The sequence below is a fragment of the Lontra canadensis genome, unplaced genomic scaffold (genome assembly GCF_010015895.1).
Source record: "Lontra canadensis isolate GAN:19392208 unplaced genomic scaffold, GSC_riverotter_1.0 scaffold108, whole genome shotgun sequence".
Lineage (NCBI taxonomy): Eukaryota > Metazoa > Chordata > Mammalia > Carnivora > Mustelidae > Lontra > Lontra canadensis.
This window is the reverse complement of record NW_022631102.1, coordinates 1,941,226-1,955,854: the sequence shown is the minus strand read 5'-3', so window position 1 is coordinate 1,955,854 and position 14,629 is coordinate 1,941,226. Positions and strand designations below refer to the sequence as shown.

At 58.4% G+C, this 14,629-nt stretch overlaps 1 protein-coding gene across 3 annotated transcripts; it reads left to right on the top strand.

Annotated features, from left to right (window-relative positions):
• The first annotated feature begins 325 nt into the window (after positions 1–325).
• AMN (amnion associated transmembrane protein) lies at positions 326–9,595 on the top strand. 3 transcript variants are annotated; one of them, XM_032839661.1, is made up of 12 exons: positions 326–427; positions 1,166–1,284; positions 1,391–1,435; positions 7,094–7,181; positions 7,306–7,523; positions 7,697–7,834; positions 7,969–8,077; positions 8,179–8,255; positions 8,459–8,636; positions 8,711–8,900; positions 9,143–9,236; positions 9,333–9,465. In XM_032839661.1, the coding sequence occupies exons 1-12, from the start codon at positions 385–387 to the stop codon at positions 9,411–9,413; spliced, it is 1,380 nt and encodes a 459-aa protein (XP_032695552.1). In that variant the 5' UTR covers positions 326–384; the 3' UTR covers positions 9,414–9,465. The 3 variants fall into 3 exon arrangements, with proteins under 3 accessions (XP_032695552.1, XP_032695553.1, XP_032695551.1); XM_032839662.1 differs by lacking the exon at positions 8,711–8,900 and having other exon boundaries at positions 8,459–8,645; positions 9,333–9,595; XM_032839660.1 differs by having other exon boundaries at positions 9,143–9,465.
• Positions 9,596–14,629: the final 5,034 nt, after the last annotated feature.

Sequence of the window (14,629 nt, the reverse complement as noted above, 5' to 3'; positions counted from 1 at the left end):
GCCCTGTGTCCACAGGGCTCGAGCCGCACAACCCATCTGCCACCGTCCGCGGCGAAGGCAGGCCCAGACAGGAGGGTGGGCACCCGGCCCCGGGCGCACAGGGTCAGGACAGCAGCGAAGCCGGAGGATGGTCACCACCCCGCCCCCAACACCGGGGGGGGGGGTCGCGACAAGCTCCTCTTCCGGGGCGTCCAAGGTCCTCAGGTCCTGGAAGGCTGAGCGTGCTGGGAGGGAGCGAGTCCGGCCCGCGCCTCGAGGGGCGGGGGGGGGCGGGGGGCGGAAGGGGAGGGTAAATGTGTAACCGCCCGGCCCCGCCCCGCCCCTCCCGGTCAGGTGGGCCCGGCCGGGCAAAGTCTCCGGGAGGCGACGCGGGAGCGCGGCGGGATGGGCGCGCTGGGCCGGGCCCTGCTGTGGCTGCAGCTGCTGGGTAAGCGGGGGGCGCCCTGGCGGGGCCCCGAGGCGGCGGGAGGGCCTCGGCTTGCCGGGGGCGGGCGGCGGGAGCTGGAGAGGCTCCCGGGCCTTGGGGAGGCGAAGACCCCCGGCCAGACCCCACCCCCATCCGGGCTCGGCCCTGCCCTCGGGCGCCGGGGGTCGGTTCGAGAGATGCGCGGCGTCCCCAGTTCCTGCCCACCGCAGCGACTGCGCGCGGGAGGGTGCGGGCTCCAAAGCTGACTCAGTTTCCCCGTCCCCGACGGCGCGCGGATCATCCCCCTTGGCACCCCGGCCGACGCGTGAACTCGGTGTTCGCCCCCGAGGCCCGGGAGCTTGAAAACTGCAGCCCCGTCCTTGTCCCCTCTCTTAAGCCCCTCGCGGTTCCCTCAGGACACAACTCCCAACCAGAGACCCCCTCCGGCCCCTTCTACTGGGCAGAGGCCTCCGCTACCCTCTTCACCTCCGTCCCTCTGTTGTCACTGTCCTGGCCCCCGGCTCCAGCGACGGGCAAGCTGGGGGCGGGGCGAGGAGGCGATGGGGCGGGCGTCCTAGAGGGGGCACGCGGGAGCGGGCGCCGCAGGTCGGGTAGGAGTTCGTCAGCACCGAGGCGGGGCTCCTGCAGGGTCTGGGTCACCCTGGCGATCCCACCTGCGCGGGCTCTGGGCCCAACCTTCCCTCCGCCCCGGGGGTGGGCGCGTCGGAGGCGAGAGCACTCAGTCCTGCCTGTCCCCAGCGCTTACCCGGGCCGCCTACAAACTCTGGATTCCCAGTACGGACTTCGAAGCCGCCGCCAACTGGAGCCAGAACAGAACCCCGTGCGCGGGCGCCGCCGTCGAGTTCCCCGCAAACAAGGTGACTTCCCCACACGCCTCCCTGGGGGGCTCGGGAGCGGGACTCACGTGGCTGGGGTTTCGGGACAGGCAAAGGGGGGCGCTAGCCAACCCACTTCCTCCTGCAGATGGTGTCAGTCCTGGTGCGAGAAGGTCACAGCATCTCGGACATGGTGAGGGGGGCTGCGGCTGAGACCCGGGTGGGAGGGGGCTGGTGGTCCCTCTTGGTCGTCCGGAAGCCCCTTTCTTGCCTTGAGATCGGCCCCAACCTGCTTGGGAAACCGTGGAGGCCTCGAGCCCTTGTCCTCTGGAGGGGCTTCTGGGAGGTTCCGGGCAGATTTGGAGGCAGACACCTTAGTCCCAGCTCAGGCTGTGCCCCAGCCTTGGAAAGGGGTTCAGAGACGCCTTCTGTCCCCGATGTCCTCTTTTCTGGCCTCCAGCCCCCAGAAGTCAGTCTTCTCTAAGTTTCGCTCCAGGAAACACCCTTCCCCCACTCTACTCCCCAAACCCTTTCTGTGTCCTGGTACCTAAAACCCCCCATCAGAGATCTCAAGGGTCTTTCTCTCAAACTGCTTCATGGGACACTGGTGTTTCGGAGAATGGTAGGAATTAGGAGGGTAAAAGAGGCTCCAAGACCAACAAATCTGGGAGAAGCCACCTACTTGCCTGGAGCTTTCAGGCTGTGTTAAAGGGTCTGAAAAGGCCTGGGTCTTTTTTCCTGGGATCTGTGAAAGGGGGGGGTCAGCAAGCTGGCCTAGTGCAGCTGCATGGCCAGAGCTAGGAATGGTTGCTTTTTTCTTTTTTTAAAGATTTTATTTATTTATTTGACACAGAGAGAGAGAGAGATCAGAGGTAGGCAGAGATCCAGGCAGAGAGAGGGGGAAGCAGTCTCCCTGATGAGCAGAGAGCCCGATGCAGGGCTCGATCCCAGGACCCTGAGATCATGACGTGAGCCAAAGGCAGAGGCTTAACCCACTGAGCCACCCAGGCGCCCCCAGGAATGGTTTTGAAACTTTTAAATGGTTAGGGGGAAAAAGCCAAAAGATGAATACTTTCATGGACTGGGAAATATAGAATTCAAACTTCAATGTCCATAAATAAAGTTTTATTAGCACACAGCCTCCCTCCTCATTCAGTCATTAGCATCTATGGCCGCTGTCACGCTACGAAGCAGAGTTCAGTGGCCATGAGGGAGTCTGTGTGGCCCTCGGAGCCTAATGGATTTACTGTCCGGGCCTTTGCAGAAAGGCTCACCGCTCCCTGATTTAAAGTGTCATTTCCCGGGACCTCAGGGTCTCAGAGTCCTCTCCTAGTTAAGCGCCAACACAGCGCCCACTGTCCTCTGGGTTGATCATTGTCCTGTCAACAGCGGACCTGCCAGCAAGGTGTGACTGATGTGAGGGTTGCTGGTCCCAGCAGGAGTGGACTTGGGGGCGGGGGCTCTGGGTGTGGGTGCCAGGGTTGAGGTCCTCAATTAGCGGCCACTGGACCTTGTGTGGGTGGGCAAGTTGTGGGGAGGCATCTAGTGGCCCCAGTACTATCCAAGCTCTTGCCCAGATGCGGAATCTGGGGACCCCAGGTCTTATTTCCACTCCCCGAGGTATCTTGGTTAGTGGATGGTTTCCAAAAGCGCCAATAACAGTGGGACCTGGACACTCATGGGGCAGGACAAATCAGTGCAAGGGACCCCTGCCCCTCCCTGAGAGCCAGAGCAGTCCCTGCCCCGGCAGGGGGCATCAGGCAGATCCTGGGGGTCCCGGTCCTGGCAGATCCGGGGTATAGATGCCCTTTCTTTCTTTCTTTTTTTTTTTTTTTAAGATTTTATTTATTTATTTATTTGATAGAGATCACAAGTAGGCAGAGAGGCAGGCAGAGAGAGAGAGAGGAGGAAGCAGGCTCCCTGCTGAGCAGAGAGCCCGATGTGGGGCTTGATCCCAAGACCCCGAGATATGACCTGAGCCGAAGGCAGAGGCTTAACCCTCTGAGCCACCCAGGCGCCCCTATAGATGCCCTTTCTGTCCAACACAGAGACTAAGGTACGGAAGGGGGCAGTAGCGAGGTGAAGGAGACAGGGGAGGCATGGGGGAGGCAGCTGGGTCCAGGGCCCACTCCCCCTGCCCCTGCCTAACTGTGGCAACCAGGCAGGCAGCAGCCCAGAACAGGAAGGGGGGCATCCAGAGCAGGTGTGGACCCTTGAGCAGGGAGTCAGTTGGGGTGGGGGCCTGGGGCCCTTCTCTGCTGACTGTTACTTTCATGATCTCCTTCCAAAGAGCTTGAGGCTATTAAAAGAGTCATGCATTCATTCATTTCCTGACAGGTCCCTCTATCTGGCCCTTCTTTCCACTCCCCGCTGTCCAAATGCGAGTCTCATTATAATCTGTGATGCAAAGTCAGCTGCCTTATAGGGGTGTTTGTGGGGTTTTAAGAATCCCTTCGCTGCTGTTGAGTCACAGTCATAGCCGAGCATATGTCTAATAAGTGATTATGTCACAATTCTGCCATTGGGGCACACGCTTGAGTGGGACACTAGCTAGAGAGCCAGCTTTATTCTTCTCCTTAGAATAAGCCCAGTATCTGATGTCTTCCTCCAAGCCACCAGCCTCGCCCCTGGGCTGCGGCTCCGCCGCCCTGGGTGTCCCTTTGCCTGTTCCTGCCGTCACCAAGCAGTCCTCACCCACTGGGGCAACTCTCCTGTCTGCTCTTCTGCTCCAAGGCCAACTGGTTCTTTGCAGATCGGACTGTCGTGGAGAAACTGGAGGGTACTTTTGTCAGGAAACAGCCGCAATGAAACCCTGGAGTTTTGTTTGGGAATGAACACTCGCTTTATACCATCAGGCCGTGAATTTCTCTGCAGATGTTTCATACCATCCACCATAAAAGTCGAAACTAGAGTTTTCGAGTGGTCCCCATACAGGTCTTATATAGCTCGGGCCACTCATTAACACTTTGTAATGTGGTTTCTATTGTGAACGGTACAATGTTTTTACAAAATCATATGTTCGTTCTAGTTATTTGTTTTTATGAATGATTAGAGTTGTTCCTCCTTCCTTCCAGTCCTAACTCCTTTTATTTCTTTTTCTTTCCAAAGAGCATTGTCCGGGGGGTGCCTGGGTGGCGTAGTTGGTTCAGCATCAGACTCTTGGTTTTGGCTCAGGTCATGATCTCAGGGTCATGGGATTGTGTCAGGCTCCACGCCCAGCGGGGAGTCTGCCTGGGATTCTCTCTCCCCTCTTCCACTACCCCTCCCCCCAACTCTCTTTATAAAATAAAGAAATCTTTAAAAACATATAACATTGTCCAGGGTCCCTCCCCCTAGGTTGAACAAAAGTGATAAAAGGGGCATCTGTGTGTTGTTCCAACGTGGAAGAGAAGGCGTGTCATGTTTCTCCATTGAGAGTAATGATTGCTGCAGGGTTTTGGTACATAAACTTTATTAAATTGTGGAAATTCTATTACTAGCCTGCTAGCAGCTTCTTTAAAAAAATCATAAATAAGTTTGTTGGACTTCTCTGGTGTTTTCTGTTTGTTTTACATCAAGTGAGATACGATTGTCCCCTCCCTCCTTTTAGCCTTTTAGTGAGGTTTTCTAAGGTTGAACTGTCCTTGTGGGACCACTGTCCTGGGACCTTCCTGTAGGTGCAGGTCCGAGCAGGTCCCCCCTCTGCAAGACACCTGACTTCCCTCTACCCTAGGACGCTGATCATGTGGGCACGAGACTCCTCGCTGCCATCTGCTGGGACACAATCATACGTACCACTGGGAAGTAGGGCTGGGAGCAGTCCTAGGACAGGAACCCCATGATCACCATGCATTTTTAAAATACACTAGTGGATCTAGTCAGTTAATATATATTTTTAAAGATGTATTTATTTATTTATTTAGATTTATTTCTTTATTTTAGAGAGAGAATGCGTGTGTGGGTGGGACAGAGGGGGACAGAGAATCCCAAGCAGACTCCCTGCTGATCGTGCGGGGCTCGATCCCACGACCCTGAGATCACGACCTGAGTGGAAGCCAAGATTGGGACAGTCAACCCACTGCACCACCCAGGTGCCCCTGATCAGCAAATATTTTATTGGGGATTTTTTTTTATCTACATTTATAAGTAGAACGAACATACAATTTTTCTTCATCTGCTTTTGGAATCAAGATCACCACAGGCCTCATGAAATGGACTGGACAATTTTCACTCTTTTTTCTGTTTCCCAGAACAGCTTCTGTAAGAAGAAATGAGTTGTTCCTTGAGAGTGCAGTGTACTTAGTATGTAACAGCACTGCTGCTGGAAGCCGACTGACGCTGTAACTTCTTTAATGCTTGCTGGTCTATTTAAATTCTCTTGCTTCTTGTGTCGATTTTGACATTTTGACTTTTTCTAGAAATTGGTATATTTCAAGTCTGGCAGTCCTTTTCATTTCTTAAGCTTCTCAGTGTCCGTGTCTTCCCACAAACAAGTAGGTCCTTCAGGTGTGTCTCTTTCCCATTTCTTTCCTTCTTCTTCCAAATATGTTTGCAGGGCAGGTCTCTGCCGCTGTCTGCAGTCTTTCCTTGCGCTCCCGCATTTGAATGGACTTTTGGTTGGGTATAAAATTCCAGATGGGCCCTTCTTCTCCTTTAATACATGAAATATCAGCACACCGTCTTGTGCATTCATTGTTCTTGCTGAGAAACCTGACCTCTGAGGTTTTATTCTTTCCTGGGTGATCTGTGCGCTCTCTCTGAAGCTTGCAGAATGTTCTCTGTGTCGCTGGCGTTCCTAAGCACACTGCCGGCCTTCTGGGTGTGATTCTTCTTGCTGCCCATGCCGCGGGGCGCCTTTCCATTTGGGGTTTCTCAGCTTTCTTCACACCTGGAAAATGCATCCTCCTTGCTGCTTCAAATATTCCCCCCCACCCCCCCATTTGCATCTGCATTTTGGAACCCTGGGGTCTGCACTCACTCCTGCTCTGCCTGCAGAGTCCCTCCCTCCACAGGGACCCCCGAGTCAGTGGGTCTTCTCCAGCTGGACCAGTCCGCATGTTTATCTCACCTAGTGCACTCTTCCTTTCAATTATTCCCCATTCTGTAATTTATTTATATTTCCCCCTTTGGTTCTTTTTATTATTAAGTTTTCATTTTTTTAAAGATTTTTATTTGCTTGTCAGAGAGAAAGAGCAGGAGCAGGGGAAGCGACAGGCAGAGGGAGAAGCAGACTCCCCCACGGAGCAGGGACCCCCATGCAGGACTTGATCCCAGGACCCCGGGATCAGGACCTCAGCGGAGGGCAGACACCTAACAGGCTGAGCCACCCAGGCGTCCCTAAGTTTTCATTTTAATTCCAGTATAGTTAACATACAGCGCTACATCACTTGAGGATGCAGTATAGTGATTCACCCCCTTTGGTTCTTTTCCAAAAACGAGTTCTTGTTCAGGCTTTGCCCTGTGCATCACGGCCCCAGTTCCTGCGGCGCAGGGCTCCTAGAGCCCACTGTGGGTGGGGCTGTCTTGCTGTCACAGCCCTGCTCCCTGCCCCCTCTCCCTCACACAGTTCAGGGCCGCCTTCACACTCCTCCGAGGCTGGGGTTCCTGGCTTGTAGTTTCTCTGGGGTGATGGGAGAGGGCAATGACCCTAGTGTCACCCTGCCCCAAACTCTTCAGGCCCCCAGGGCTCAGGCTGGGTCTGAGCCCCTTGGCCTGCAGTCCTGCTCCCTCCCGTTTCTCGGACCCTCAGCCAGGGCCAGGCGCCCCCAGACCCTGAGCTCCCCTCCCCTCCCCGGGAACACGGGTGCCGGCGCAGGACCCTGTGGCACCTTGGGCCACCACGAGGCGCAGCCTCCGCCTGTGCTTCCCACAGCTCCTGCCCCTGGACGGGGAATTCGTCCTGGCCTCGGGGGCTGGCTTCAGCGCCCAGGACGCCAGCAGGGACCAGGGCTGTGGCACAGGTGAGGCGCCCCGGGGCGGGGAAGGTGACCAGGGCGGGGCCTGCCCGGGGAAGGGGGGGCTTCTGGGCGGGGCTCGGTTGGGGGCGCCCCTCCCCGCGGAGCTCAGGGACGCGCGCCCACCCAGGCGCCCCCGCGCGCTTCCTCGACCCCGACCGCTTCTCCTGGCACGACCCGCGCCTGTGGCGCTCCGGGGACGCGGCGCGCGACCTGTTCTCCGTGGACGCCGAGCGCGTGCCCTGCCGCCACGACGACGTAGTCTTCCCGTCCGACGCCTCCTTCCGAGTGGGCCTGGGCGCGATCTCCGGCCCCGCGCGCGTCCGCAGCGTCCGGGCTCTGGGCCAGGTGAGCTGGCGCGCGCGGGGCCGGCGCTCGGGTCTCCCCTCCACGCTTTAACCCCGGGCAGTGCCCCTCCCGGCGCGCCTCCGCCCCTGCCAGGCCCCGCACGTGAGTTCCGGGCACTCAAAGGCTGTCCCTCCCGCCCACCCCGGCGCCGCTCGTGACCCGGCCACCCGCAGACGTTCACGCGCGACGAGGACCTGGGGGCGTTCCTGGCGTCCCGCGCCGGCCGCCTGCGCTTCCACGGGCCGGGCGCTCTGAGCGTGGGCTCCGAGGCCTGCGCCGAGCGGTCGGGCTGCGTCTGCGGCAACGCGGAGGTGAGTGGGGCCCGCAGCGGCTGGCGGGGGCCCGCTCGGGGAGGGGATCCGCCCGGGGAGGGGCCCCGGCGTCCGGCCTCTGCCGCCGCGGTTTGGCCCTCCCCGCCTCCGTGCTGACCGACGCTCTCCTCCAGCGGCAGCCCTGGATCTGCGCCGCCCTGCTCCAGCCCCTGGGCGGTCGCTGCCCCCCGACCGCCTGCCGTGACGCCCTCCGGCCCCAGGGCCAGTGCTGCGACCTCTGCGGTGAGCGCCCCCTCCCGGCACGTGTTTGCTGAGCCGGCCTAGCTACCGTGGCTCGCCCCCAGCCTCAGTTTCCCTGATGGTGCTGGACCCTCCCGTCGCAGGAGCCATCGTGTCGCTGACCCACGGGCCCACCTTTGACCTGGAGCGGTACCGGGCGCGGCTGCTGCAAGCCTTCCTGGTAACGGGGCCGCGCCCCCCACCTTCAACCTGCCACCCCTCGCCGCCCCCGCCCGGGACCTCTCCCCGCAGGGACCCTGGGGCCTCACTTTGCCTGATTGACGCGGTCACTCTCCGCGCAGCCGGCCACCATTCGTCCCTGTCGCCGGGGCCCCCGCAGGTCCGAGGGCGAAGTCCCTGGGACAACCCTGTCTCCGTCCCCAGCCGCAGTACCAGGGGGTGCAAGTGGCGGTGTCCAAGGTGCCGCGCCCGGCCCGGCCGCGCGACCCCGCAGGCGCGGAGGAGGACACGGAGATCCAGGTGGTGCTGGCGGAGACCCGGCCGGAGACGGGCGGGGCGCGACGGCTGGCCCGCGCCCTCCTGGCGGACGTCGCCGAGCACGGTAACCGCGGTGCGTTTTCCCGGTCCCTGGCCCGCCCCGCGTGGCGGAGACTGAGCCGGCGCGGTCCGTTGCAGGCGAAGCCCTTGGGGTCCTGTCGGCGACAGCTCGGGAATCGGGCGCGCCAGTCGAGGACAGCTCGGCGGCGGGGCTGGACGGCTCAGGTTTGCGCGCGGAGCTGGCCGGCGGCGTGACGGCAGCGCTGCTCCTGCTGCTGCTGGCGCTGGCGGCGGGCGCGCTGCTGCTGCGCGGCGCTGGGAGGCTCAGGTGCGCCGGCGGGGCTGCGGGCTCGGGGCCCGGCGGCGGCGGTGGGGTCTCGGGCTGCCGGGCGGACCTGCAGGGGGGCGGTGGCTCAGGCCGCTGGGGCTCGGGGCCGCGGGGCGGGGTCTCAGGGCGGGTGCGCGGGGGTCCAGAGGCCCAGGGGGCCCGCCAGGCCTAGGGGGCAGAGGGTCAGGTACCGGGAGTGGGGGCCGAGCCGTCGAGGGCTCACGTGCGTCCTTCTTCCCCAGGTGGAGTAGGCGCGACCGAGCGGCCCCCGGGCCAGGGGTGGCGCCCCTGGGCTTCTCCAACCCGGCGTTCGGCGCTGCGGGCTCCGCGGAGCCGGTGAGGGGGCGGAGGGGGTGCGGGTTCTCCCCGCGGCCGCGCTGGGCGCCCACGCCCCCTGGCTGCGCCCCGTCCCCTGATTCTCCGCACCCGCAGCCTCCCGCGCCGAAACTGGAAAACAGCAGCACCAGCCGCAGCTACTTCGTTAACCCGCTTTTCGCAGAGGCAGAGGCCTGAGCGGTCGCGAGACTGGTCCACCCTCGCTTCTGCCCTGCGCCGCCGCCGCGAAATGCCCGGGTCCCTGACCTTGCGAGATCCCCGACCCCTTCTCCACACTCCTTGTCCCCGGCAGGCCAGGGTAGGGTGGCTTTGCCCAATAAAGAGGTTTCCTGAACCTGCTGCCCGTTGTCTCCTGTGACCCCCCAACCCCCCCTTAGCCTTTGCTTGAGCGTGGAGAGCCGGCCAGTGCTCTGGTCAGTGCGTCCGTTGGGGAGGGGTCGTTCTCAGAGTCCTCCCTTCTGGCCAGCCGCAAAGGGCAGCTCCGGGCGCTACCTAGGGAATGGGTCCACCCGAAAACTGCAGTCTGCAGAGTTGCACCCAGAACAAGAGGGCGCTGCCCCCGGTGCAAGGGGAGGCTGCTGGAGGATGCGAGCGAGGCACCTGGTAGGCCTGGCTGTCCAGGCCACCTCAACATCATGCCACACGGCTGTCGACCTTGCAAATAAAACAGCCAGTCTTTTTTTTTTTTTTTTTTTTTTTTTAAGATTTTGTTTATTTGACAGAGAGCACAAGTGGGCAAAGTGTCAGGCAGAGGGAGAAGGAGAAGCAGACTCCCCACTGAGCAAGGAGCCCGATGCAGGACTCCATCCCAGGACCCTAGGACCCTCACCTGACTCAAAGGCAGATAACTAACAGACTGAGCCACCCAGGTGCCCCCCAACCAGTCATTTCACCCGAAGGACGGGTTTCTTCTGGAACGGCAGGGGAAGGGCATGGCGGTCTGCTCGGTCTCGGCAAAACCTTGGGCAGGCGAGTCTGGAGCCCGAAAGAGGGAACAGGATGACCGTGGAAGGAGGGAGCTGGCAGAGGCGGTTTGGAATCAAAGTCCGGGGTGGGAACGGGTGGGAATTCCGGGTGTGCGGGTTTCCGTTTGGCGGGCTGTTCCAGAAGAGACTCCAGCCTCTGCCTGTCTAGCCGCGCAGGCTTCTTGTGGAGGGGCGGAGGCCAGGCAGGTGGGGCATGAGAGCTACGGCCCGGCCCGGGCTCTGGGACTGCAGCAGCCGCTACTCAGGCTCCCATTTCCCTCTTTTGATGAAGACCTTTCCTCCAAAGCACCACGGATCAAGGGCACAGGCGCCTGGGGGCTCAGTCGTTTAGGCGTCCACTCTCGGTCTCTGGCTCTCTCTCCTTCTGCCCCTCCCTCCTCTAAAAAGAAAGGGTTATTGTGTCATCTGTGTTCCTCTGTGCCAGGAAAGGACATTTTCTGGGTGTTGGGTCCCACATCGGAGTCATAAGAAAGCCTCTTAGCGGTAAGAAGCATGTAAGGCTACATTTGAAAGAAGAGGAAGGTTTGGAGGAAGACGTCAGGAGTTTCCCATCTGACGTCCGAGTGTTGCTGAGGTGGAACGTGCTGGAGATCGTCTGGAGGTACCGGGCAAGCATCACCTATGGTTTCTGCGAAGGGCTGGTGGGCAGTGGGGACACAGCTTTGTGCCCCAGGTAGAGGCCCTCCCAACAAGGCTGAAGAGACTTTCTGGCCTTGTCTTTTCCAGTAGCCGAAATGTCTGGTTGCAAAGTTTTGACATTTGAGGTCTTCAGCCCACAGGAGCATACCGTGACGAAACTTGTTCTCCTTAATCACAGTTGTTCTCAGTAGAAGGAATTAGGTTTTCGTGCTGGAACATCGAGCAGCTGCGGCTCGGGACACGCACGGGTCAGGTGCACCTGGGAGGGCGAGCCCTGATGTGTTCTAGGTGGGTCTGAGGCTCCGGAGGACCAATGGCAGGGCTCTGGACTGGGACAGGGGAAGGGTTTCACAGGTTTTGCCAGTTGAGCCGTTATAAAGCCATGAGTGGGTTCCAGCCCGGAGGCCTGGGGTGGGGGGTGGTACAGCGGGAGTGCCTTCCGGCCCGTGGAGCACAGACCCGCTGAGCCACCTGCCCTGGGAAGTTCCAGGTTTCCCCAGGTAGGGAAGATCTTTTTTTAAAGATTTATTTATTTTAGAGGTGGGGGTAGATGGAGGGACGGCAGGAGAAGGAGAATCCCAGGCAGACTCCCCACCGAGCATGGATTCAGACGAGGGGCTCCATCTCAGGACCCTGAGACCATGAACTGAGCTGGAACCAAGAATCGGACGCTCCACCCAGCTGAGCCGCCCAGGCGCCCCGGGATTAGTCTTTCCTGATTGGACTTGCGCTCTTGCCCGTCTACAACGGAAAGCCTCGGTCCAGCGAGAAAACACACAAGCCCCGACTAAATCAGATTCTAGTCATGAGATGGGGGGAACTGGATAAAATACCAAACCGCAGATGGTCCACTGGGCACTTAAAATGCCTGAGGGCGAAAAGAGGGAAGCAAACCATCAAACTCCTAGCGATGGAGAACAGACAGGGATGATGGGGGGAGGTGGGTGGGGGCTGGGCCAGTGGGGCGTGGGTATCGAGGGTAGCAGATGGGATGAGCACCGGTGTTGTGTGTAAGTGCTGAATCACTAAATTCTACTCCTGAAACCAATTTTACCAAATATGGTAACTAGAATTTAAATAAAAACTTGGGGGAAAAGATGCCCCAAATGCCCAAAAAATGCATCGACGGGTTCCCCAGGCTTCTATCTGGGGGAGGTGGGACAAGCAAGGTGGCCTTACTGGTATTTCCCTTCAGTACTGGTTCATAGAGCTACCGTTTTCTCAGCAGACTGGTGACTGAATGCATGCCCAGCCATGGGCGATGGGCATTTTAGGGTCAGGCAGGACCGGATTATTTAGTCCCAGACAGAATTCTTTTCACTGAACAGAGAATTCCATTTCCAATATTGTTTTCCCCTCTCTGGGGCCCGTTGATCGATTTTTCTAGATCATCCTTTGGGGGAGCATCCCTTTGGACCACGACTGAGGTTTGGTTGTTGGTTTCTTTGAGGGCAGGGTTCCTGGTAGAAATATCGAGGCCGTTCCCCTTGCATCCAGGGAGTCGAGTCTCACGACCTTAATCAGCAGCTGGTGAAAGTATGGCATCGGATACATTTGGGGCACAAGGGCCATTTAAAATTTTATTCCCATTAGAGGTAAGGCGACCTTGCTGTTGCCCCGACATCCCAAAGTCCTGGGCTACCCCGAGGCGTCCTGGTGGTAGGTATCGGTGTTTGTGGTCCGGCCCTTGGCCTGAGAGAGTGGCTCGCTCAGCCTCGTGGGCTGAAGCAGGCCCCGAAGTGGTCGCCGCGGACAGTCTGGTCGCCCTCAGTCACCATCCACAGTGTGGCCGTGCCGTGGACTCTCCTCCCTGTGCGCTCGCTACAGCCCCCGTCTTTGTTTACTTTACAACTGGAAGATGGTACCCTCCCTCCCCTCCCCTGCGGCAACCCTCGCCGCCTCCCTTCCGGCAAGCACCGCGTGCTCTCTGCGCCTGGAGCCACTTCTGTTTGCTTTTTAGATCCCACGTGCAAGTGCAGGCACGCGGTATTTCTTCTCTGACTTCGTTCGCTTCGCGTGATGCCCTCTAGGTCCGTCCACATAGTTGCAAATGACAAGGTTTTATTCTTCTTTATGTCTGAGTAGTATTCCTGTGTGTGTGTGAGTGTGAGAGAGAGAGAGAGAAGGAAGGAAGGAAGGGTGACAGCCTGCTGCTGCCTGTGTGACTAGAAAGTGTCTAGTCAGGCTTTCTGCCCATTTTTTTTTTTAAGATTTTATTTATTTATTTGACAGACAGAGATCACAAGTAGGCAGAGAGGCAGGCAGAGAGAGAGGAGGAGGCAGGCTTCCCGCTGAGCAGAGAGCCCGATGCGGGGCTCAATCCCAGGACCCTGGGATCAGGACCTGAGCCGAAGGCAGAGGCTTAACCCACTGAGCCACCCAGGCCCCCCCATTTTTTTTTAATATTTTATTTATTTGACAGACAGCAAGAGACTGAACACAAGCAGGAAGAGTGGGAGAGGGAAAAGCAGGCTCCCCGGTCATTAAGCATCTGCCTTAATGACTTAATCTGCTCAAGTGTGATCCCAGGGTCCTGGGACTAAGGCCCTCATCAGGCTCCCTGCTCAGCAGGGAGCCTCCTTCTCCCTCTCTGACTCCCCCTGCGTGCGTTCCCTCTCTCACTGTGTCTCTGTCAAGTAAATAAATATTTTTTAAAATTTTTAAAAAGGGGCGCCTGGGTGGCTCAGTGGGTTAAAGCCTCTGCCTTTGGCTCAGGTCATGATCCCAGAGTCCTGGGATGGAGCCCCGCATCAGCCTCTCTGCTCCGTGGAGAGCCTTCTTTCCCCTCTCTCTCTGCCTGCCTCTCTGCCTGCTTGTGATCTCAAATAAATGAATAAAACCTTAAAAATTAAAAAAAAATGTCCAAGCAACCTAGAGATTCAGTGCAATCTCTGTCAAAATATTAATGGCATGTCACAGAATTAGAACATATAATTCCGTATTTATAAGAAACCACAGGAGACCACAAATAGCCAAAGCAATCTTGAAAAAGAAGGAAACGAACCCCGCCCCCACATTTACACGACACAGCTGGAGTAATCCATGCAGTTTGGTGGCACAGAAACAGACCCCTAGATCAGTGGGACAGAGCAATGAACCCCACACTTGCACGGTGGTCTCGTCGCACAAAGGAGGCAGGAGCCTACCGCGGGGGAAGGACAGTCTGCAGGACCCGGTGCTGGGAGAATCCGCTGCTGACAGAAGAGCGCCGTACTCCAGAGCGAGCTCGAAGGGGACTGAAGACTCCACTGTAACCCCCCAAACCAGAAAAATCCTAGAAGAAAACCCCGGCGGTAAGCGCTCTGATACTGGCTTGAGCAACACTTGCTTGATCGGCTCCCTCAGGCGAGGGCAACGGAAGCCAAAATGGTCAAAGGGAGCTGCGTCCAGCCAAACAGCTTCCGCACCGCAGAGTAAACCATCCACGACACGAAATCGGCAACGCCCTGCGTAGAAGTTCTTCACGAAGAATATACCTGGTAAGACACCAGCATACAAAATACATGAAGAACTCCTGTAACGTGGTACTTAAAAAACCATCCAATTTTTAAAAATGGGCAGAAAGCGGGGCGCCTGGGTGGCTCAGTCGTTGGGCATCTGCCTTCGGCTCAGGTCATGATCCAGGGATCTGGGATCAAGCCCCACATCGGGGCTCCATCCCAGGACCCTGAGATCATGACCTGAGCCGAAGGCGGAGGCTTAACCCACTGAGCCACCCAGGTGCCCCTATAATTGGAATTTTTTTAAGATTTTATTTTTTAAGTAATC

Excerpts from the sequence above, each read along its gene's own strand:
- AMN (XM_032839660.1), top strand. The coding sequence starts at position 385 with ATGGGCGCGCTGGGCCGGGCCCTGCTGTGGCTGCAGCTGCTGG. Across the intron at positions 7,524-7,696 it reads GCGTCCGGGCTCTGGGCCAG|ACGTTCACGCGCGACGAGGA; the intron begins GTGAGCTGGCGC and ends GGCCACCCGCAG. Across the intron at positions 8,901-9,142 it reads CGCGGCGCTGGGAGGCTCAG|GTGGAGTAGGCGCGACCGAG; the intron begins GTGCGCCGGCGG and ends CTTCTTCCCCAG.